The 23975-nt window shown below is 36.5% G+C and overlaps 4 protein-coding genes and 1 pseudogene across 5 annotated transcripts; 3 read left to right on the top strand and 2 right to left on the bottom strand.

Moving 5' to 3' along the window:
* Positions 1-882: 882 nt before the first annotated feature.
* LOC120140245 lies at positions 883-5558 on the top strand. The gene is made up of 6 exons (XM_039155250.1): positions 883-1140; positions 1243-1691; positions 1725-2021; positions 4307-4708; positions 4818-5065; positions 5221-5558. Exons 1-6 carry the CDS (start codon positions 1028-1030, stop codon positions 5473-5475), a joined length of 1764 nt encoding a protein of 587 aa, XP_039011181.1. The 5' UTR covers positions 883-1027; the 3' UTR covers positions 5476-5558.
* Positions 5559-6307: 749 nt separating this feature from the next.
* LOC120140203 (60S ribosomal protein L34-like) lies at positions 6308-7825 on the top strand. Its single transcript, XM_039155217.1, has 5 exons — positions 6308-6441; positions 6545-6624; positions 7301-7410; positions 7516-7654; positions 7698-7825. The coding sequence occupies exons 1-4, from the start codon at positions 6363-6365 to the stop codon at positions 7607-7609; spliced, it is 363 nt and encodes a 120-aa protein (XP_039011148.1). The 5' UTR covers positions 6308-6362; the 3' UTR covers positions 7610-7654; positions 7698-7825.
* Positions 7826-8447: 622 nt separating this feature from the next.
* Positions 8448-9913, bottom strand: LOC120140388 (annotated as a pseudogene).
* Positions 9914-12182: 2269 nt separating this feature from the next.
* On the top strand, positions 12183-15000 carry LOC120140387 (DExH-box ATP-dependent RNA helicase DExH18, mitochondrial-like). The gene is given in 3 exon segments (XM_039155376.1): positions 12183-13110; positions 13113-13514; positions 13517-15000. Coding segments are annotated over 3 exon segments (2526 nt in total). The 5' UTR covers positions 12183-12470.
* A 1134-nt stretch (positions 15001-16134) lies between these two features.
* Positions 16135-23757, bottom strand: LOC120140386 (thyroid adenoma-associated protein homolog). 2 transcript variants are annotated; one of them, XM_039155375.1, is made up of 5 exons: positions 22819-22958; positions 20303-22456; positions 19857-20128; positions 18938-19531; positions 16135-18743 (listed from the first exon to the last, which is right to left on the bottom strand). In XM_039155375.1, the coding sequence occupies exons 2-5, from the start codon at positions 22442-22444 to the stop codon at positions 16316-16318; spliced, it is 5436 nt and encodes a 1811-aa protein (XP_039011306.1). In that variant the 5' UTR covers positions 22445-22456; positions 22819-22958; the 3' UTR covers positions 16135-16315. The 2 variants fall into 2 exon arrangements, with proteins under 2 accessions (XP_039011306.1, XP_039011304.1); XM_039155373.1 differs by having other exon boundaries at positions 20303-23757.
* Positions 23758-23975: the final 218 nt, after the last annotated feature.

Below are 23975 nucleotides of genomic sequence, written 5' to 3'. Positions count from 1 at the left end.
AAAAAACTATAAACTTATATCATCTTATAATTACTCTAAACTATTAAAAAAAACTCGTAGCTTTAGTTGAATTATAGTATTCACATAATCTTTGTGACATAAGACGATCGGCTGTTCTCTCTTAGGATTGTTTGCTAACTGGCCTTAATTTCCGAATTACTTGGTCAATTTTTATCACAACTAATTATGATCTTCCTAACCTAAACCCCCGAGTAGAACCCTAAAAAAAGTTTAATTAAATGTAATTTTAATGAAATAATTAAAAACACCTAAACATTCAAGTTAACCCTACTTTCTTTAGTCAAATTCTTTTATTAGTCCATATACTATAGTTATGGATTTAGTGTGTATACATTTTAAAATTTCAATTATAATCTAAATCATAGCAATAAAATTAGTTCAATCAAATTACATCATTAGTTTTTGTATTATATGTTAATCGTATACTTGGTTTTTATTATGTAATTGATCATTTTAAGTCTTTCATAATTTAGTCATATTATCTATATATATTTTTGGATCGTCATTGTCTTTCTTCCTCACACAAGCTTTGCATAGTAAATACAAGGGCAAAAACCGACCTTTCGACTAAATCAAGATCATCTTCTTCTTCTTTCTCTAAACCTCTCATATAATAACGGTCCACAGAATTTCAAGGTTTTAAGCAACCATAGATTAACTCCAAATGAGAAATTAAATCCTTAGTAGCTGACATGTTTTTTTCATGGCTGACATGTTCTTTTCATGGATTCTCATCACGTTAGATCTCACTTAATTAGGTTAGATTTCAATTTTGATTAAAAAATCGTTGATTCCATCATGCTTTTTGGGTTTGGGTTGCATTTTTTTTATAGGTGAACAGTATACTTTGAATCAAAATATTTTAAAGTTAAAATCAGAGTTCCAATGGACTTGCACTACTCTGTTTTCTTTTGCTTCAACGTGAAAAAAAGAAAAGAACATATTGATGGTTTATATCGATGTGTAAATAGAGAGAAGTTTTTGGTGAATACCCATTTTTAATACGATGAATACGAGTTGTTTTAATGCATTTCTCTTTCAAAAGATGTTCACTCTTTGTGGATTTTTCTCGGTCTTCATATCTGCTCTGTTTGCTTTCTTAAGCAAAGTTTTCTGCAGGTAAAACCCAATTTTTACTTTGTGTTTTAAACAATGGAAATCATGTTTTGTATTTTTTTATGTATTCTTTTAATGATTTTTCAGGAACCAAAGATATAATAAGCTTTCACAATCAAACAATCCAATTGAAGAGAAAACAGATGAAGCTAAGCCTGATGCTATTGAATTGAAGGGTGAAGAAGAAGAAGGAGAAGAAGAAATGTTTGAAGAAAAACCTGAGTCACCAAAGTTTGTTTTCAAGTTTCAGTTTCAAACTCAAACTTTTGAAGAATTCAGCAACAAGTTTAGAGATGATGAGAATCATTATGCTATTGGCCTGGAATCTGATCCTTCAATAAGCATAACAAATACGTATGAGTTTAATCCAGGGAATGATTTCGGCTTCGTAATGGAGAATCCGAAGGATTCCAGCTTTTGTGTCAATGAATTATACGCTGATCCCAGCGATGGGTTGTTTCCAAAACAAGATTTCTCGGAACAAAACGTGAAAAGTGAAGCTGTTATCGTTGAAGAAACGACAGAGAATGAAGAACAAATAGAAGAAACTGTTGGTTTTGATGATGAAGATAGAGATACACTGGAAAATTCCAAGCAGGAAAGTGTGAAGGATTCAATTTCAAACGAGTTAGAGACTTTGTGGGAACATCAGCATCTGATAGAACAGCTGAAAATGGAGCTGAAGAAGGTTAGAGCAACGGGTTTGCCAACGATAATGGAAGAATCAGAGTCTCCAAAAATAATGGATGATTTGAAGCCATGGAAGATTGATGAAAAGTTCCAACATGCTGATACAATGAGTGAGCTTCACAAGTTTTATAAGAGTTACAGAGAAAGAATGAGGAAATTTGATATATTGAATTACCAGAAGATGTATGCAATAGGTCAGTTTTCTCTTTTCTTTTCATTCAATTTTAGCATTTCTGATTCAATGCTTTATTTAGGGTTTACATGCTACTTCATATGCTCTTCAGTTTTTTTAAACATATTGGGATAGCAACAAAAAAAAATACAAAACCATTAGTGAGGGTTGAGATTAAATTATAAAATTTCAAGTAGATAGAGTAGATTTATTTACTAAAAACTTTACAATTCTAGAATTAAAATAACATTTTTATCAAACTGGGGGATCAAAGGATAATTTTACTACTTTATCAATTAAAAGTTTTACATTCTTAGGAACTAAGACAATAATTTTACCATATCAGTGACTAGCCCCGCCGACCCCTAAGTGCCGCCCTACACACTAAAATACCTCTCTCTTAATTTTGTAACTACTTGTATCTTTTAGTTATAATTTCTTAATTTTATTAGAATCTCAAAACATCAATATATGGTCGAGACTAGAGACAAAGGTAAAATGAACAAAAAAAAATTATCAATAAAAAATATAAAAAATATTTAAAATATATGATAATTTAAAATTTTTATAAAAGTTAATTGCCCCAATAACTCCTCTCACAGTTTATGGATGATCAAAATTAGAGTAAAAATCAAAATATCTTTGAAAATTTAAAACAAGACGGATTTAAAAATATATATAATAAAAAGGTGGATTGATGTTGACTCGAGTGAATACTGAATATATGTGTGATACATAAATAAAGAATAGGGTGAGATAGCAATTGTGTTAGTTGAAAGTGCCATGTATGTCTTTGGTGGGTCGAGCCAAAGTCGTATATTTCAGGCTACCTTCCACAATTTCATTAAAGAAGTGAGATTATTACAGGAAAGCTTACCTAACTCTCATTTACTACCGAATTCACATTAATAAACCAAATCTGCACCGGTTTTAATGCTCCACAAGAAAGGCTTCCTAAAAGCTAGTGTTTTTTTTTATGTAAAGACCCTTTAAAATTTAAATCCACAAACAAGACAGCTTGGAAAGCAATTTTACAAAAAAAAAAAGGGGGGTAAACTCTAGGATTGATGACTTTCGTTTAAATTTTATATATTTTTCTTCCTTGAATTCAAAAAGCATAATATTTGATCACTGAGGGTTAACTAACGTAGACCTTTAATAGATTGATGACATAGCACATTAAATTTATAAAATTAAAAAGGGTAAATTAAACAAATGATCACTAATGTTTGAGTAAATTTTTATTTTCCCACTAAAGTTTCAAAAGCAACAAATTGGTCACTAAAATATCAAATAGGTCATTGAAAAATGGTTTTATATCTAATTTATTCCAAAAGATTTATAATTTTCCAATTTATATATATACTTATTAAATTCTAAAAATAAAACTTAGAAATTAGCTTTTTTGGACATAAATCAATCGAATATTTTGAATGATAAAGAAAAAATTAGAAAGCTTTTGGAATAAACTTGATGTAAAATCATTGTTCAAGGACCTATTTGATGTTTTAGTGACCAATTTGTCACTTTTGAAACTTTAGTGGGGAAAACAAAATTTTACTCAAACATTAGTGACCATTTGTGTAGTATATCATTTTTAATTTTATAAATTCATTGTGCCATATCAACAATCTGTTGAAGGTATAACGATAGTTAACCCTTTATAACCAAATCTTAATTAAATAAGAACCAAAGTGACCAAATCTTAATTAAATAAAAACAAAAATAATCAAATATTATGTTTTTTTAAATTTAGTGAAAAAAGTATACAAACTTAAAAACAAAAGTGATCAATCATGTAATTTACCCAATAAAATATAATCCCCATGTTATTAATTTGATGATGAGTAGTGTTGGTGTATCCTTTGGTTTGCGTTAAACCTTTAAATAATCAAATGTTTATTTTTAAGATAATATTATTATAGAGTAATCCATATTTCTATCTTTTTACTTTATGATGAGATTCAAGAAGGATTTTGGAAGAGGAGAATACAATCCAAGATCATATAAGATATAAAGTGCTTACAATGAGTTATCTCCTAACATTGATAAGTCGCACGGTAATTTGATTGCAATTTAGACTCTATCATTATCAAGCCCTTAATCGAGTTGATAATGAGAGTATCGTACATTTTTTAATATTTTGAATTAAAATATTTATTATTTCTTTAAATTAAGATATTAATAGGAATATTCTATATATTTTTTAAAGTTATGAATGGCATAACATTTGGGAGTTATGATTTATGTGTTCATTTTTTATTATTAAATTGTATTTGAAGTTTCATTTTATCACAATTCATATAGGGTTTCTCCAGTCGAAGGATCCACTTGAATCGATTTCACTTCACAAATCATCCTCATCTCTTCTGCACCAAAACTTGAGGCTCCGACGTCGAAAAAAGTCTGATTTTGACCCCACGGCCAAGTTCATCAATGAGCTCAACGGTGATCTGGAAATGGTCTACGTAGGACAGCTTTGCCTTTCCTGGGAAATACTTCATTGGCAATACGAGAAGGCCATTGAAATATGGGAAACCGATCGTTATGGCCTACGCAGATTCAATGAAGTCGCTTCTGAATTTCAACAGTTTCAAGTTTTGATGCAAAGATTCATCGAAAACGAACCCTTCCAAGGCCCCAGGGTGCAAAACTACGTAAAGAACCGCTGCGTCCTTCGTAATCTCCTTCAAGTTCCAGTTATTCGAGGTATGGATTCTCTCTATGGTAGATATTCACCGAGAAAGTAATTTAAATCCCTGCTTACGGTGACAATGTACCTAGTTTAGACCCCTTTGAGCTGAGTTTGCTGTTGCAGAGGATAGTATGAAGGATAAACGGAAAGGTAGAAGAAAAGCAAGGGACCATGAGGTTGATGATGATGCCATTACGAGTGATATGCTAGTCGAGATCATGGAAGAATCGATAAGAATATTTTGGCGATTCGTTCGAGCCGATAAAGGTGCAAATGTTGTGATCAAGAATTCCAGGAAAGGGACTCAAGTAGAACCTTTAGAACCAGCAGATCTTGAACTACTAGCAGAGGTTCAAACCAGCCTGCAAAAGGTAATTAGTCTTTCAACTGCTTTGATCCAAGCACATAACAATGGAGGTCCAGCTTATTTTAGTTTGATTCATACATTTATACTAAAAAATTACCTAACGAGTCTGAGATTCGAATTTCGTTACGAGTAATCCTTGTCGTCGTGTTGGAAGTGCAGAAAGACAGGAAGCTTAAAGACATTTTAAGGAGTGGGAACTGCATATTGAAGAAATTGAAGAAGAATCATGAGGAGAATTCAGATAATGTTCTTCAATTCTTCTCTCAAGTGGATCTGAAATTAGTGGCAAGAGTGTTGAGCATGTCAAAAGTGACCAAAGACCAACTCTTTTGGTGCGACAACAAATTGAGCAAGATTAATTTTGTTCATAGGAAGATTAATGTAGAACCATCATTTTTGCTCTTCCCCTGCTGATATAATTCATATATACACTCAATACTTCCTTGTATGATCCCTAAGTTTATAACTCTCCTCTAACTATTAATCTCAATATTGTTTCAATCAAATTCTTATGTTAATGCAATCGTCAATTTAGACGTTAAATGTCAACGAAGATTTATCATATATAAAACTTGCATATCAAATTTTGTACATTATGCAAATGCAATTATTGCATGAGCAATTTGGATTTAATGTGTTAATAAAAAGGTAAATAACACGTTTAGTACCTAAATTATAAGTTGATCCGTTTTAGTACCTAAACTTTCATTTTTCTTCTAAAATCATACCTAACGTTTAGTTTTTGTTTCATTTTTAGTACATCGCGTTAAAAACTTAACGAATGGGATGACATGACATTGCTCTGGTGGACGGAGGACCAATCCGAACGGTGGACCACGAGAGAGTGACGAGTTAAACAATATAGTCCAGTTTCATGCCCATCGGATGATGGAATATGGAGATCAAATAATGAAGAAATCGAAGAGTCCATCGTCGATTTAGGGAGATTGAGTTGTTTCCGGTGAAACGGATTATTAGATTGAGCAAAGGACACTATTGAAATAGTATTAATAATTTCAGAACTCAATTAAACTTTATTAAAATTTGAAGACCAATTTCGAGTATAAGTATAATTAGCTAAAAAAATCGTTTATTTTTTTTATCTTTAAATATAAATTCGCACTTGGAGTATAACTTTAACCGTCGATCAAAGAAGGCCAAATTAGAACCGTAGGATCTAGGGCTTCCATACAAAAGAATTCCTATTTATAATTCTCTTTCTCCAAAACTCAGCCGCTTAATCCTTGCCATCTGTCTCTGGCTCTACTTTCTGAAAGCAGAGCTGAGAAAATAAAGCGACAATGGTTCAAAGGCTCACTTATCGTACTCGCCATAGCTATGCTACCAAGTCAAATCAACACCGTGTCGTTAAGACCCCAGGTAAGTCTTGAAGTTCCAAAAATTATGCCGCTTCTGCTTCTCTGTTGTTCCCCCCCCCCCCGAAATTTTTACAAAAATAATGATGGATCTTTTGTTTTTGAAGGTGGGAGATTGGTTTATCAGACTACTAAGAAGAGAGCAAGTGGGCCTAAGTGCCCTGTTACTGGAAAGCGAATTCAGGGTGTAAGTTCTTTTCCTTTTTTTTTGCATTTAAGTTGGAGTTTTTAGTTCCAAATTTCAATTTTTATTGTCAGGTTAATCAAGTATGAAATGTAGATACCCTTTTGTTTATTTGGTTGCAGAAAATGATACTGTTGTGTTCATTTTCGTGTTTGCTTTTGGAACTTTCTGTTTTGAATTAAAAATGGATTAATGATACTGTTAAGCTTAGTTCTCTTTTTATAGAATGTGAAATAATAGTCATAAATGGCTTTCTACATTCTTTTGAGCTGAGTGTTGAAGGCTTGTAGCTGATAGTTTACTATGTCTCTTTTAACGGTTTGAATTCTAGAAATACTGTAGTGTTTGTAAAAAAAAGAAAAAATAGGAACCAGTGCTAAATTTTGATCATCGTAGACATTTTGTATCCGTTCATGGTGGAATGCTTTATTGCATATCAATTTGAAGCAGTTTTCAAACTGTGGTGCTTGATTTTTTTACGCTTGTTGTATAGCTAATAGAAATGTAAAACTTTTTTTTACCAGTATAGGATGTCTGGGTTTATTTTTTAAATCTATACCATTTGTATGTTACATTTCGAGTGGTTTTTTATGATCCTTTCTGAACATGTGGTTGATCGGACTCAAGATGTAAAGTTCTGAGCTTGTTCTCGTTGTTTTCTTATACAACTTCTATGCAGATTCCTCACTTGAGGCCTGCTGAATACAAGCGGTCGCGATTGCCTAGGAACCGAAGGACTGTGAATCGTGCCTATGGTGGTGTTTTGTCAGGCAGTGCTGTTAGAGAAAGGTACAGCTATGTGCATTATTTTGTTAACTGTTAATTTTGATTGTTCTTTGTTCAAAGCGATTGATGATAATCTTATTTTTATCTTTCTGTTTTTTATTATTCAAGGATAATCCGGGCCTTCTTGGTTGAAGAACAAAAGATCGTGAAGAAGGTTCTCAAAATCCAGAAGGCAAAGGATAAGCAATCCTCAAAGAGCTAGTAATTTTATTGCTGATGAAAGCCGAATTGTGTTTGGTTTGTTGGATTTTACCTGTGAGAAATTCTTTTTTGTTATCATGGTGATAGATGAAATGTGGAACTGAGTTTCAATATTTTTCCTATTAGGTATTTTCATACTGATCAGTTTGTTGCTTGTTCACTCGACAATGTATCGATTGTGAAGTTATTGTTTAATGATGATCTTGATTTTGTTTTATTCCTGAACCCTGATGTGTTGAACCCTGATGTGTTGACCCCTGATTCTGAATCTCCAAACCCTAAACCTGTATACCTAAATAAGTAACTATTTGGTTAGTTTTACAGTTCGAGTCAAATTTAGCAAAAAGACGTGAAATCTCCAGCTGGGTTTTGTAACTTTGTAGGGTCTATTTGGTGTTATTGTTTTAGGATTAAAAAGATGTGTCGGTTGTCGGTTTGATCTCCGGTTCCTGGTTTTTGTTTGGACCCTAAACCATACATACAACCTATTGATGGAGATGTGATATGGTTGTAACCGGCCTGCTCATGTGTTGCTAGCTTTCCCTTACAAAGCTGCAACAAGATAACTTTCATGATCTCTAATCACAGTTCCAAATTTCGACCATCGTAGACTGTTGCCGGGCTTGCAAAGGTTTGAGTTGGTCTTATGTTTGATGGTATGAAGACAACACATTTGTATAAGCCCGACTCCATACTAAATATGAACCTTAAATCTAATTTTTGGATATAATATCTTTATACAAGCCATACAAATATCATGCAATATTTGAAAACTGTACAACAATACTGTAAATAGTTATCCTGTTGATAATAGTTCCAACTTTGTAAGCCAAAACTAGTCCACAGTTGATTTAGGTGTAGCAGTTATCAGTTGAATAAGTGGTGGACATTTCACTAGGACATTGCGGTGAATACCATGGATCCGTCACATTTGGGGACAATCTAAAAGGAAACCCCATCGGTAAATGATTATAATCCGTGATTGAATCCGAGTTCTTTGTCGTTCCTTCTTTGCTTTCCACTATATTACCTTGCATATGTTGGGGGAAGCCGATTGAGATGCCAACGTATTCCCGTTGTTGCCCTCTGAAATTGGTACTTGCTGAGCCCTTGCTAACGTCGTTGTCGGCAATCATTTGGCAGACTCAACAGCATAGAAGAGGCATCAACAGTGCACTTGGTGGATGATCCGGACATGATGTCAAGCTGAGAAAACATCAAGTTGTTATGATGGTCTCCATTGGAGACATGAAATGGAGATGGCCTGTAAACTGTCTGATGGAATGATTTATACGTGGGAATATCTAGAGCCGAAAAACTGGCAGTGCAGCCTTGTTGCAGTTCACTGTTGCTGCCTAATGGCATCGTAGATCCAATTTCAGTCGTGCAAGAAATGTTCTCTGAACCGAACCGACCATGGTGGAGTATATCAGATGGTACAGTCTCTGGTAATGAGGATATCCAAGTGTAGGGAAGAGCTCTTTGAGCCATGGGACTGGTCTTTTTGAATATCCTACAAATGGCCCACGCATCCTGTTGGGAACAAGGCAAATAATTCTTTAAATAGTTCATAATCAAACAACACAGCAAAATCGTGATTCAAGGATCATTACATTTGCAGGAAGGGTTTTGTCGAAGAATTTCTTCGACGGTGGCGCTGAGTCCGACATCGAAGGTAGCCGAAATTCGTGCATCATCCAATCGGTTTTCATCCCTTTGGCAGCTCTGCCTTTGTAGAACACAAGGGACTTCTTCAAGCCAATACATTTGTTTCTATCAGATGAGTATATAGGCCTATCTGTTCCGGTCGCCTTCCAAAACCCGGCTCCGGTGACTCTGTTAGGCCTTGCACTATTCCGGTATTTTCGGTCCCTCGGACAGTAGAAATACCACTCTTTCTCACCTGATGCAGCTAGTTCTGTTCATACAAAAATAGGGTCAAAAGTAAGATGTTTTTCTCAAACTAAACGAACCCGGGATTTGGCCTAGTTAGTTCGTATGGTACTCTTAAGATGATACTGTTGTATCAAATCAGAAAGGAAAAGGGAAAATTTTCTAGGAAGCCAAACATAAAATGAAAACTCACTTGGAAGGTCCCAGGGTTCATATCTATAAATGTCGACTTGTTTAATGAGCTCAATGGGCAATGATTTCTGCTGAGTCTTCTTCTTTAGGTAAAATCCGACAAGCTCTTCATCTGTTGGGTGGAATCGAAAACCAGGCAACATCACATCAACTTTATCAACATCATTTTTCATCCATGTTCATCATACAGAAAAACAAAGTTCGTATGGAACTCAAATCAAAATTGTTTCATGAGCTTCAACTCTCTTGTTTTTATCATGAAAACCAGGCAAAATGACAAATCACCCTTCCAATATCATCCTATTTAATATGTTTACTTGAATTGATCTTGATTGAATAGTTTTTGTTAATTTTACTCATGGATGGACCAACACAATAAGTTCAGATTTCTATTCAACTCCTACGGATTATCTCATGGTTTCTATTTTTGGCCATCGAGTTATTGGAAGTTACAAACTAATCACTTCGAGGTCTGAAAAGTTACAAAATAGACTCTGACCGTAATATTGAGCTGATGCTAAAAAAATTGGTATAATAATAAATTTAGTCCTCAACGTGTACATATTGTTTTAATTCGGTCTTAATTCTGAAAATTTAGCCTTCAACATTAAATATTGTGCCAATTTAATCCTTGTTTCATTGAAAGCATCTGAGCTTTACAGTCATGGTAAAGGGTCCACCAGTGTCCGGAATTGTCATCGAAACACGCTGAAGAGGGATGACTGGTTCGTTTCTCAAACAGTGTAGACGCATCCGACAGTCAATGGTCGCAGCCAGACATTGGCAAAGCAATGCCGAAGGCAAAAGAGAAGCCACGTCCCATTGGAGTTGAAGACTATATTCTATGTAAATCAGGCACTTCAGCTACAGTACCAATTCAAGGTAATATCTATCATCTAAGAATCACTTCTATTACAAGTAATTTAAATGTTGAAGGCTAGAATCAAACAAAAGGAAACTGCTATAATGCCTCAAAGAAAAGAAAACATCAACGAGACACAACCTTGGATCAAAAAGGGTATACCTCACGAATCACTGGTCTGCTCTTCAAACTCTGAGTCACCACGAGAAAGACTTTCTCACAATCCAAAAAATGGTAATCCTTTGAAGAAACCTTGTAGATCCAAAGGTTGATGCATAGAAAATCACAAGGGAGATGGAGTATTGGCGAACAAAAAACAAATAGTTTGGACTTGATATTTGAGTCACTCTTTGACTTCGCACTTATAGCATATTCGATCCAGGATAAGAAATGAAGACCTCGCATAACACGAAACACCAACACAGAACAACTAATTAGTCGTAGAAAATTGAAAAACGACGGCGTAGACGATGTTTACAGCGGAGAGAGTGGCGCCAAGATCATCGACGAATGATACCATATTAGAATATAGACGATAGAACATGTAGAAGAATAGAGGAGCAATGAGCAAATCTAGAGGAAAGAGAGGTGGTACTCTCCATTGTTTTATTTATGAAAAACATGTAATATCTTCAAATGAAGAACGGGTGAGTTATACATTTCATAACCATTGGATCAATCTGAAGCCACCAGTAACTGACACTCAACGGCAAGAGCAACTATGCAGTACAAGGAACTGAATACTTGACAACCTACAACAGAACTATAACAGACAACTACCTCACTGCACTCGTGAGACTCAACAACAGTTCATATAATGCAAACTGATTCCCTCTACAAACCCTTAACATTCACCTTGCTTATCTCTGCTCTTGATCAAACACTAAACTTATATATTTATTTTTGAATATTTTACATATATTTTTATTTTTAAGGATGATTTTAATTTTTATATTTTGTTAATGTGAGAAGTTGGGAGGATTTTTGAGATTTGGGATGATGCTTTGAAATTTTGAATAGTGAAAAATATACTTTTGATAAGACGAATAATATATTTTGAAACTAGTTTTATCAGACGATTGTCAAAGGAGATAGAAATAATAAAACGTTGAATTTTTAGATGGATTTTCATTAATTTCGAGTGGATTCTAAAAAATCAATTTAAGAAAAAGAAAAAAAAAAGTGAAATACTAATATTTTAATATCAATTTTGTTTCAAATGACAACCGAAGATAAACAATGATTGGTCGAAAGTCAAATGAATTGATAATTTTTTTACAAAAAGAAAAACAGATAAACACTCGTCTCATTATACCATTGACAATTTAATGGCTTAATATCCAAAATGAACTTAAAAATAAAATTTTCAAATGTTTAAAAGTTTAATAATAAATCAATATAAAATTTAAAAAAATGATTATTTTTTATTTTAAAGATCTTATTTTAACCTTATATTATATTAAAGTACCGCAATGTACAACTTCCAATTTTTATTAGTCCAGATTATTTGTGTCTTAATGGGTATCCGACGGAAAATCTAAAATTTAATGACATGATGTAGTTGATCCAAAGCTTAATTGATTTTCAAATTAATTTTCATGAGATTTTTTTAAAGAAAAAATCTAGTCCCTCGACCTCGAGTTATATACCATTACTCTGATTTAAACCCTGGGTTTAGGGTTTTTGTTGGCTCAACTCTCTCCGCTACTTCCCCTCCATTCCCTCTCTGTCTTTCTCTTTAGATATATATCTCAATCCTCTCCTGCTAAGATCCGTTAAATTTCCCCCCTTTTTTTTTGCCTTAGTCCCCTTTTTATCACCAAATTTAACACCTTTAGCTTTATTGCAATTTCAAATTTTAATGCTTTAACCAGAAAAAAAAATTGTTGCGTTCTTACTCTTATGTGGGTATTAAATGGGAAGAGGGTTGGCAACGTTTCTCTTTAGAATATATACATCTAAGAAAAATGTTTCAAGAGTTAAATTTATGTTACCCAATCGATGTTTTCATTCCTTTAGTCAGTTTGAAAACTGGGTTTCGGATAAACACCCTTTTCTTCCACCTTCCGATGTGCCCAGAAGAGAGTTTTCGACGGGTTTGGTCGGTTTAGTTGGTAAAGTTAAAGACAGTGGAGATGCTAATGTTAGACCTTTTTCCTCTGTTGTTGAAAATGGGGACGATGATGGTGGTGGGGAGGATGATGGAATGCGTGATTCAAGAAACGAAAGAAGGATGGACGGTAAGTATATTTTGAATTCAGTTAAAAATGTGAATTTTGACAGTGCAAATGAGCATAATGGTGTTGATGGTTTCAATGAGAATGGTGTGTATGGTTCAAATGATGTAGAGTTAGGACATGGAAATGATAAAGACGATAGGGATATTGTTGATTTTATGAAAATTAATGGTTTTGATAGTGAACATGAGAATTCAGACGAGGATGACATTGATGATTTTAAGGAGAATGATGTGTGCGATTCAAGAGCAGTTGAGTCTGAATGTGAATCTGATGATATGAATAGTGATAGAACTGTGAATGGTAAGCAAGTTACCTTCGTGATCCGGTGGAACTGTATCAGGAACTCCGTAATAATGAAAATGGTGTAAAACTGAATCGATTCGATTGGGAGACCATACAGGAAGTTTTCAAATATTTCAGTAGATCAGGGTGGGCCGCGAATCAGTCACTTGCTATTTACATTGGCAGGTCATTCTTCCCTACCGCTGTTCATAAGTTCCGTGCATTTTTCTTGGACAAATGTTCTGCTGATGTTACCGAACACTTGATATCACTTGGTCCATCTAATGCTGCTGTTAAGTTTCTTTTCCCTATATTTGTCGAGTTTTGTATTGAAGAGTTTCCCGATGAGATCAAGCATTTTAGAAGTATGATTCAATCTGCAGATCTTACTGCGCCACATACATGGTTTCCCTTCGCTCGGGCAATGAAGCGAAAGATTATTATCACTGTGGTCCAACGAATAGTGGCAAGACTTACAATGCTTTGCAGCGTTTTATGGAAGCAAAGAAGGGAATTTATTGCAGTCCACTTAGGCTTTTGGCTATGGAAGTTTTCGACAAAGTGAATGCACAGGGAGTTTACTGCAGCCTCCTCACGGGGCAAGAAAAGAAATTCGTCCCATTCTCGAATCATGTTGCATGTACTGTAGAAATGGTGTCAACTGAGGAATTATATGATGTAGCTGTGATTGATGAAATCCAGATGATGTCGGACCCATATAGAGGTTATGCATGGACGCGCGCATTGCTCGGATTGAAAGCTGATGAGATACATTTGTGTGGGGATCCAACTGTTCTCAATATTGTTAGAAAAATCTGTTCAGAGACTGGAGACGAGTTGCATGAACATCATTATGACAGGTTCAAACCATTAGTGGTTGAAGCCAAGACACTGTTGGGAGATCTTAAAAATGTTCGATCAGGTGACTGCGTTGTTGCATTCTCTAGGAGAGAGATATTTGAGGTGAAAATGGCTATTGAGAAACACACTAGCCATCGCTGCTGTGTTATTTATGGCGCCTTGCCACCAGAGACTCGTAGACAGCAAGCTAATTTGTTTAATGATCAAGATAATGAATTTGATGTGCTTGTCGCCAGTGATGCTGTGGGAATGGGATTGAATCTTAATATTCGGCGAGTTGTCTTTTACAGTCTTTCAAAGTACAACGGTGACAAGATTGTTGCGGTCCCAGCATCACAGGTTAAGCAAATTGCAGGAAGAGCCGGTCGTAGAGGAAGCCGTTATCCAGACGGACTCACAACAACCTTGCATTTAGACGATCTCGATTATCTAATCGAGTGTTTAAAGCAACCCTTTGAGGAAGTTAAGAAAGTGGGTCTCTTTCCTTTCTTTGAGCAGGTTGAATTGTTTGCTGGGCAATTCCCTAATGTTACTTTCTGCCAGTTGCTTGAAAAGTTTGGTGAAAATTGCCGTTTGGATGGCTCATACTTTTTGTGCCGACATGATCATATTAAGAAGGTGGCAAATATGTTGGAAAAGGTCCAGGGATTATCATTGGAAGACCGGTTCAACTTTTGTTTTGCTCCAGTCAATATTAGAGACCCGAAAGCAATGTACCATCTCCTTAGGTTTGCTTCGGCCTACAGTCAGAATGTCCCGGTTAGCATTGCGATGGGCTTGCCAAAAGGTTCCGCCAAAAATGATGGGGAACTTCTTGATCTCGAGACAAAACACCAAGTTTTATCTATGTATCTTTGGCTATCTCACCAGTTCAGGGAGGAAACCTTTCCTTATGTGAAGAAAGTAGAAGAAATGGCAGTCAGTATAGCCGAATTGTTGGGTAAGTCTCTCGTCAATGCATGCTGGAAACCGGAATCTAGACAGCGAAGGAAACCTAAGCCTGAAGAAAAGAAAGAAGGATACGAGAGACCAAGGTCACTTGTCAAGTTACATGAGAAGTAAGTTCCTTGCATTTAAACTAACCATATGGATTATTCCAAAATAAGAAATAAGGCATGTGATTCAGTTTTAACAGTGCTCTGTGTCTTACTTGCTTTACGCCATTGAATTAAGCTATATGGGAAGAATTTTTGTGCATGCATGTGAAGCATGGCTAGCCCTCCATGCTAACAATTTGGTGTTCTTCCTACAGGAAAAGGGCAGATAAATCCATGCCGGCAGGCGATTCGTCAAAAGCAACAGCTTGAGGTACTTGATATTAGTAGTCTGGAGGCCATTTTTGTTTAACTTGTACTTTATCATTCATAACATCGCGCCATTGAAGTCAACACAATGCTTCATTGCATGTTTGTAATATTGAATTCTAAACCCTTTCAAGCTCTTATTTCACGAGAGTTCTCATTAAAGAAAATAAGAGTTTTTATTTACAGTGCATGATCCTTTGATATCTGTTATTTCCTATTTACCATTATACCAGTGGCTTTTCGTTCCATCATCGCTATAACCAGTAAAAGTACTCTAGCAGCCCCTGTACTAGGTTAGGTGATGGATTGCATGTTGGTTAACATGATAGAAAAAGAACAGGCTCAATTGCTAAATTAGTCCCTATACTTGACATTTTTTCCAAATTGATACTTTTATTATTTTTTCCCTAATTGATATACTTAATCACACCTATTTTTTTAACGGTGTTACAAAAATGTAAAACGTATCAGAATAGTTGACAAAATTATAGTTCAAGCATCGATTTGAGATAGAAAAAAAGTAAAAGCGATTAGTTTGGTCATATTACTTATTTTGTTAATAGGAGGTCCAAAATGCAACCCACCGCCAAGTGCAGAGACTTTTCTTTTTTACCTATAACCTCATATCAATAACATGGATTTAAATTATGGTTGCGTACTCGATTGCATTGTGTTTAGTACAATTACAGATTTAATAGATGCTATTGCAGGTATTATGATTGTGCAAAACGGTTTTGGACAGCACCATTAGCACTGTATAACAGCCGCGAACTGCTATTTAAATTCTTGGTAAATTCCTGGTAACAATGGAATACGATTTCTCGTAACGAAACTAACAAACAAAGCCAACTTAGACAAACCAGTAAACTAACCTGTAGGCTGTTTATTTAAGTAGACCAAATCTTGCTATTCAACTAGTGTCGAAAAATATCCATGCTGTTTGCTTAAAATGATCGATCACAACAAACAAAAGTTATCATAATCAGAGACAATAAGCTTAGCATAAAATAATCAATGGGGGGAAACTTTTGTTTATCTTCCCAAAAAAGTGTTCTTAAGACCTTGTTCTATCACTATTCCACAAGAAGAAAGTTTGGATCAAAATCGTCCCAGATGCCATCCCCAATCCTGGTGTTAACACAGTTGGTAGTTGCACCAAGATTGTTCTCATGTAATCGAACTATTAACAAATACAGGTTAGAGATCAATGGATTCCGAAGAAATGGACCGATACCTTTTCCTAATTCAGCAACATCCGATAGTAGTTGCATATCTTTGGCCTCCAGGTTGAAAATGAAGTTTGAGAGGACATAAATCCCGAGCAAATTTGCATACAAGGGTAAAAATGCATCCTTATGGTTACCTACACCACCTATCCAGTCAACTCCGAGTTTTCCAATATGGTCCTTGGCAAATGATTCCAACTGGTCGAAAAATCTAGTTCTCCAATTAAGTATATAATTCATGACCTCTTCTTTATCGAGCAATTCACCTGTCCACAATTCTGTGATCGGAAGCTTCTCCAAGTGGGAACAACATATTTGACTAATCAACAGCTTCTCTTCATGGTGATTATCAATTTCCTTGTCGAAAACCCGTCTCATGAGATCACCTTTGGATATTACGTAATTTCCCTCATCTAGCACCCACCGCAGAAGACAGTCGAAGTATACCATCCAGTGGCCAAAGATGGAAGAAAGATGTTTGAAACTCAGTTCAATTACCATTTCCACCTGTGTTGGAGCCCCACAAGTGTCGGCCATAGTTCCAGAGCTTTTAGAGGAAAGACACTTTTGGATGTCGGAAGCAACCCTTTGTCTAATTCCATCATCTTCATCCTCGAGCAGTTTGATACAGGTGAACCACATCTCCAGTATTTGCTGTGCATAGATATTTACAGCATCTTGCTGTTCTAAACAAGACACCGGATCTTTTGAAGAGATTTGCTGGCTGATCACAAAAGAAGCAATTACCTCAGCCTGTTCCAATAAGCCAGATGCAAACACAGATTCTGCTGCTGCCCGGCGCTTGTTCACTGGCTCGGATGAACAACTATTCTGCTTAATTAGATTGACATAAAAGGTGATGCATTCATAGAAGCAAGCTGATCTTTCTATCTCACCAGATTCATTATATTCAGCAGCTTTCAGCATCTTATCATTACGAATAAAACCACCAAATAGCCTTATTAACTGCTTTACGCATATTGCCAGACAACAGACAAGTATTTCTTGTGTTTTAGTATGTCGGGTGAGCTTGTACAAAGTCATCAGCTTATCCCAAAACTGAAATACGGAATTGCAATCCATCACACCAACGTAAAGGGTTCCGTCACTCTTTCCTTCGCTTAATTCCTGAAACTTCAGCAAGTTCCAAGTGAAAATAATCCTCAGAATTTGGTATGTACATCGATGATTCTTCTCCTGTTCCAAAAGCTTCATCAGTGTAGGCTGAAGGTTAGCTTTTGTCCACCTCTGTATAATTCTGATCTCACTGTTCGACAGATAGTTTAGCTCACTGTCAGGTCGAGACTTCAGGAACTTCTGCAGCCACTTCAAAGTTATTCGTCGAACCTCATACGATGAATCTGAGAAAGAACGAATCAACCTTTCCAGGAATCCAGAATTCTCTACTTCATGGATTTGAAACGATGTTGAATTCAGTGAAGATCTTTGTGGAATCTGGAAAATCACTTCGTCAACCTCATCAGATGGTTGAAATAAACTACTAAAATAAGATAAAGCCGCCTGTTGACGAAGTTCAGCTATTGTTGGATCATAATATGGAAGCCCGTAAGAAGCTTCTACATCTAAGCATTCTGTAGATAATTCCAAAAGTAGGTTTCGGATGGCAAACAAATTTTTGCTCTTATGACATGATCTCGCAACACTAAGCATGTAATCCAACACTTGCAGGAAAGCGCAATTGAGGACGGGGCAAGGGCATCTTTTGGGGCTGGCAACCCACGAACACTTTGCAAGAACTTCCATCAACTCACCAAGAATCTGATCTTTACTGGAGAAATCAGCAAGATTTCTACAGTTTATATTGACAAGAGAACCTAATTGCAATAGAAGTCCATGAATCAAATTGAAGGAAACACGGTAAGCTCCATTGACAGAATATAATGAGATTGATGCTGCAGATGTGGTTTTGTTCTCTGAATGTGGCAACTCCGAAGCAATATTAAGGAGAACGGCTGACAATTTCTCATTAGAAACAAGTCCAGTCAAAGCTCGTGATGCAAGAATACGAACTCGCAGATTGCTTTGGGTTGAGCACCTCATAATGAAAGGCATGAAGAGGAAAGGATCCAGGTCATCCCCCGTCTCACTCGCAATTGTTGAAGGCTTGACCCTGGATAAAAGAATAAGCATAGGGCACAAACTTGGATGCACAACCTTTGCCAGGTTAGATTCAGATTGTCCCGATAATGCATCACCAAGCAATTCAGTTGCAATTTTCAGTTCGTTGAACACGAATGGATGCAGCAAAGGATACCTTCAAGATTAGATTTAATCAATAGTTAGTGGAGAAAATATTGTAGCTTTCATGCACAAATAGCATGCGACTTAAGGGTAAAATACATTTTGACCATCCAAAATACCCAATTTTTAAACTTTATAGTAGCCTTACAGGGTTATCCAAGTATGAGTTCACAAAACGAAAGAGACAGTTCATGAAAGAACTTTTACCTATGAAAAAATTCAAGCCCAGTTACCGCTCGTCGAGCAGATTCTCGTTTATGAACATTAAGGAATCCAATCATCCGACGTACCAAGGAAGTATATGCAAGACAAGCACTGTTACGAACCTCCCAGTACGGTGAAGAGAAAGAGCGAATTGAAACAATCAAAGCCTCAGCCGCAAAACCAGAAGTGTCAGAAGCAAGGTTAGTGTCATTGAAAGCAACTCTAAGGGCATTAAAGGCATGCACTGTAGGAACAACACCTTCATCTCTGATCTTCGAGGTTTTTTCAGTTGCAATCGTCTCAGTTACCAATGCTGAATTGGTCTCTTGGCCAGACTTTGTTGAGGAACTCTGGCACGAGATATTTGTGGAATTGGTTTCAGGTTGACGCAACAAAGACCCCTTTGCTACATCAATAAGCCACCTAAGTGCTCGCAGGAGGAGCTTCTTTGGAGCACCTTCTGGTTCTGCAAGGAAAAGAGCAATGAATGCTGCAGGTATACCTGCACTTCTTCGTAGTAAATCATCAACAGTTTGTCCTTTTGCTACTGTTCTCTCCATAAGCTGCTCCATCCAAGATTCTGTCAGCTTACAAAGCCTGAGAAACAAAGGATCCATTAAATGGATGCAACATATATTTTTTATCTTACAAATAAAGTTCCAGTATTGGATTAGTAAAATATCCAATGCAGGTTTTTTCTAAGAAAAGGCTTAAGTAACCAAGTATAAAACTTTAGAACACTTGAATAAACATACCGCGTTTCTCTCTACCCCTCTTTTCTTTTCATATTTTTTTTTCTGGAAACAAAAATGAAATAACAAGAGTATGCAGATGCATAAGTTTTTGTTTCACCCTGACTCCAACATGGCGAAATTTAATCCTAGGTTAACAGTTAAAAGACGATGGCAAAGAGGAAACTCACATTGGATCATTTGAACAGAGAAGACGATTGCAAAGGGCTGTAAACCCTGCTCTTGTCTTATCAATTGCACCATTATGTTTCATCTTCAAAAGAACTTCCAAGAAATGGTTCCCAATTTTCTCTAATTGTTTTAGATCAAGCAATCCTTCAGATATTGTTGTCACTGAAGCATCAGTAGAATCATAGCTGGGGTGTCCAGATTCTAATGAACCAGAACAGCTGTAACTTGGCAAAGGTATTTTCCGAATAATGGTCCCCAAAAGAAGACTTAGCTGGAAACAGGAAGAGTTACTGTTAATGCTATGATCCTTATTTATATAAGCCAAGAAATCTAGAAATCCAGGGTTCATGTAGACTTCATTTTTGGGGGTGTTTAGTATTAGAACTAGTTATTAGCATAAATAGTGAATTTATTATTTTCAATAGCATAATAACAAGCTTATTACCTCTTTCATGGCAAGCCAGCAACCAACCATAACAACCTGATCTGGGGGTCGTGCATCCTGAATAGTTTTTGAGCTTTTGTCTTCTTGTTCGATTGAAGGTAAAGGAGCATCAGTTTCATCAGAACCGTCCAGTAAGAAAGCATCAGCATCAACTATATCATCAATATCCTCAGGCAAGTACCAAGCATCTGCAGAAACAACCCATAGGGCCATTGAAGTTATTCGCACAACCAGCTCTAAGAGTTTCTCCAGTGCCTGTCTCATATCTGAAATACTACACAAGACTGCATCCGAATTCCAATCCAATTCCTCGAAAGTATACCGTAGAGTAAGTAATACACCATGAACAAAACTATTCTTGCATGCTTCAGCCAGATCTTTCTCACCTTCCTCCACAGCAACATCCAACCAATGAGTAAGTGATTTCACATATTCCATTACAGGATGAACGGATGTACATTTCTGATAATCCCCGTTTAATGGTGAATACTGTGAGTGAGAACAAACGGCACAAACAGACGCTCTGACTCGCCATCCGAGGTCCACCACATACTTTCTAAATATGAGCCGTAAGGTTAGAGCACCGGCATCACTCTCTCTCACACGAGGACTGCAAACTAGTTTCTCAGCCCATGCAATTACTTTCTGGACCATTTCACCACTTGAAATGCCAGGAAGCGGAGTGGGAAAACATAGCAAAATGCGGAAAGAACTCTCTCGCAGTCTGTCCCAACTATCAATTATGGATCCAACTAACAGGAACGTTGAGTCAGGTGAAGTAATCCCTACATTGTATGGATAAAGACAGCTCTCGGGAGAAATAGAAGCTGAGCTTTTTTGAGAAGAAGGCATGATAGGCCAAACATTGATCATTATCAGTATCAGCTCCATTGCCATTATTTTTCTCTTATAAGGAGCAGAAGGATAACAAGAGAAGAACAAAAAACAACTCAACCACTTCATAAAATTAAATAGCTCCTCTGCTCTTTTAACTACATTTTCCTCAGTTCCCTTACATAGACACAACTCACCGTTTTCATTGTTCATACGAGGCTTCCAGCTTCCTTGCTTAAATTGCCTCTCCAAGGCTGTACGCACACGAGAAAAGAACTTCCTAAACAAGCTTGTCCATTTCATCTGAAAACCAGTTGAAGAAGACCTCATATTCAATGGCACAGCTTTTTTCATTAGAGAGAGTTCCAAAGAGGAAGGAAGACTAGATGTCTTGGGACTCAAGAAAAGAAACTCGGCAGCATCTACTCGAAGTGACTCATCAATGTGTGTCAATGCTAGAACAAGCCACCTAACAAGTATCCTAACTTTTATCCCCTTTATGCAAACAAGTGCAAAGGGATTACTATCCATATCAGATGTCACGTAGTCATCACAAAAATCTATATCCCCTTCGATCAGAGCAAGTGAACGAGAAACCTTAAGCAAAGATACTAAAACAGCCACTTTCTGTTCTACTCTCAGTTCTGTATTTTTGCAATCAAGATCGTGATATAAGAGGTCATTTTCCACCTCAGTTGGCCCAATGGAGATACGGGCAAGTAGAGGAAAAATTCCATCAACATCCACTTCTAGTAAAGCCGGGAGAGCATATGTGTTCAAATTTGAACGAAGCTTCGAAATCTCAGAAGCAAGACCATGCAAAAATGGGGGCAAGCAATGCTCTCTATAAAATGCATACCCTCTTTCAATACCATAACTATTCCAACACTCATCCCGTAAATATTCAACAAAACACTTCAAGAATGATGTGGCAGCACAGCATACATCATCATCACCGTATGCCTGCACTACTTCAAACAGCAAGTCAGGACTCATATCAAGAATAGTCTTTGCTCCAAACCTCTTGGTCAACAAAGCTAAAGGAACATATCTCCCCTTACAACGTGACCCAAAACGAAGAAGATCTAAAGCAATCTTTTGTAGGAATGACTTTATTTTCTCACTACCGTCTGCCCCACAAAGAGAGGATTGAATGTCTAAGAAAAGATCAAAAATAAGATGAACTTGCTTGACTGTCTGACTTAGAGGATCTTCCAAGTTATTCCATATTATTCTCAGCATCCGGGTTTCCATATCCTCCGACAATGGGTTGTACTTTTCAGATGCAATCATAAGGTTTGCCAGCATAGAAGTTTTAATCTGTTGCAAACAAATTTGCATTACAGTTAATGCATGAAAATTAAAATGGCTATCTGTGGGGTTCTCACAGTAATTACAGAGCTCAGGCAAAATCCCATCATACAATATAGTCTTCACAGAACTAGCAACATTTCCAACAGACTCAAAATCACTACAAATTTCCCTTGATACAACAAAATGTGTATTTAGAACCATTCTTGGAACAGCAGTAAGAATGCCTCTAATCAAGCAAAGTCTATTTAAACCAGAGAGATTGCGTATTTCAAGACAAACATCTCCTTTATATGGAACTTTGCTAATAACATTGTCAAACGAAGCTTGATTGTTAGTGTGAGAAGTAATAACAATTTGATCAAATATACCTTCAATGATGAACAAACCAAGCTCTTGCTCACAAAGGCAAACTTGCAAAGCAGCAAACAAGCTCACACCGGCCGCCACAAAGCAGTCCCTCGAAAATGCCACTGATTTCAATAGACTTAACAAAACCCCTAAAGCCATCTCCATTACATTAGAATCATCACCACCCAATTTGTTAAACTTCTCTGGGAACTTCTGAAATAAGTAATACATGCAAGATAAAGCCTCCTGACACTGCTCCAGAACTATAGGAGACGGTCTACCCCACCCTTGAGTCTCCAAAACCACACTTTTCAACCCCAAAACAATATCCCAACAAACCAAAACAGCACAATCTTGAATCACATCAACTAAATACCCCAGCTTCGGCATCCCCATTACTGACAAAGCCACACGTGACACAGAGAAACGCTTCTTCTTATTACTCATTGTACCATACTCATTACAAAGTGACCTGAAACATTCACCGATAACAGGCTGGAAAACATCCTTGGTTTTAGCCAAAACTGACAAAAGGGTCCTATGCAAAGGCATTGAATTTTCCAAAAAGAAGATTTCCAAGTAAAAAGCAGCTGCCGTTGAAATCAAGGCATCATTTCTTTCACCTTGTGTTACTAACAGTTCGTTGAAAGAAGAAGCCAGCTTCCTGACATGGTTAACTTGGGAGTAAGTTGAGTTCAAAGAGATGAGATACTGAAGCTCCTTGTAGAAGGCAGGAGCTGAAGCTGAGAGGGATGACTGGTTTAAGGAATCTATGAAGGAAGGTGGGAAAACGACGGCGTTGTACGTGTAACGGTGGCGATGCTGTATAGCTCTCCACTTGGCTGACATTTTCCCTTTTTTGGAGATTGGTATTGGGGGTTTACTTATGGGTTTTGCGTCTCTTGAGAGACAAGGAAAAAGCAAAGAGGGACGGGGAAATGGCGGCTTTCTTTTAGGGGAGTTTTCTTCTATTACCAGTTAGGGTTAAAGCGCGAGAGCGCTTGCTTGAAGAAGAAAGATAAGTCCAGATTTCTTTGGGCCTATATTTTGTAAATTGAATAGCCAACCCCTGATTTCTTGTTGGTCTTTCTAAGGTGGCTCTTTAGTACGGATTGGGTCTCCGATAAGATATTTTTAAAGTTGAATCTATTCAACTTGAATTATTAATTGATCTATT

This window comes from Hibiscus syriacus, unplaced genomic scaffold (genome assembly GCF_006381635.1).
Source record: "Hibiscus syriacus cultivar Baekdansim isolate YM2019G1 unplaced genomic scaffold, ASM638163v2 tig00110783_pilon, whole genome shotgun sequence".
Taxonomy (NCBI): domain Eukaryota; kingdom Viridiplantae; phylum Streptophyta; class Magnoliopsida; order Malvales; family Malvaceae; genus Hibiscus; species Hibiscus syriacus.
This window is presented reverse-complemented; position numbering and strand designations above follow the sequence as displayed.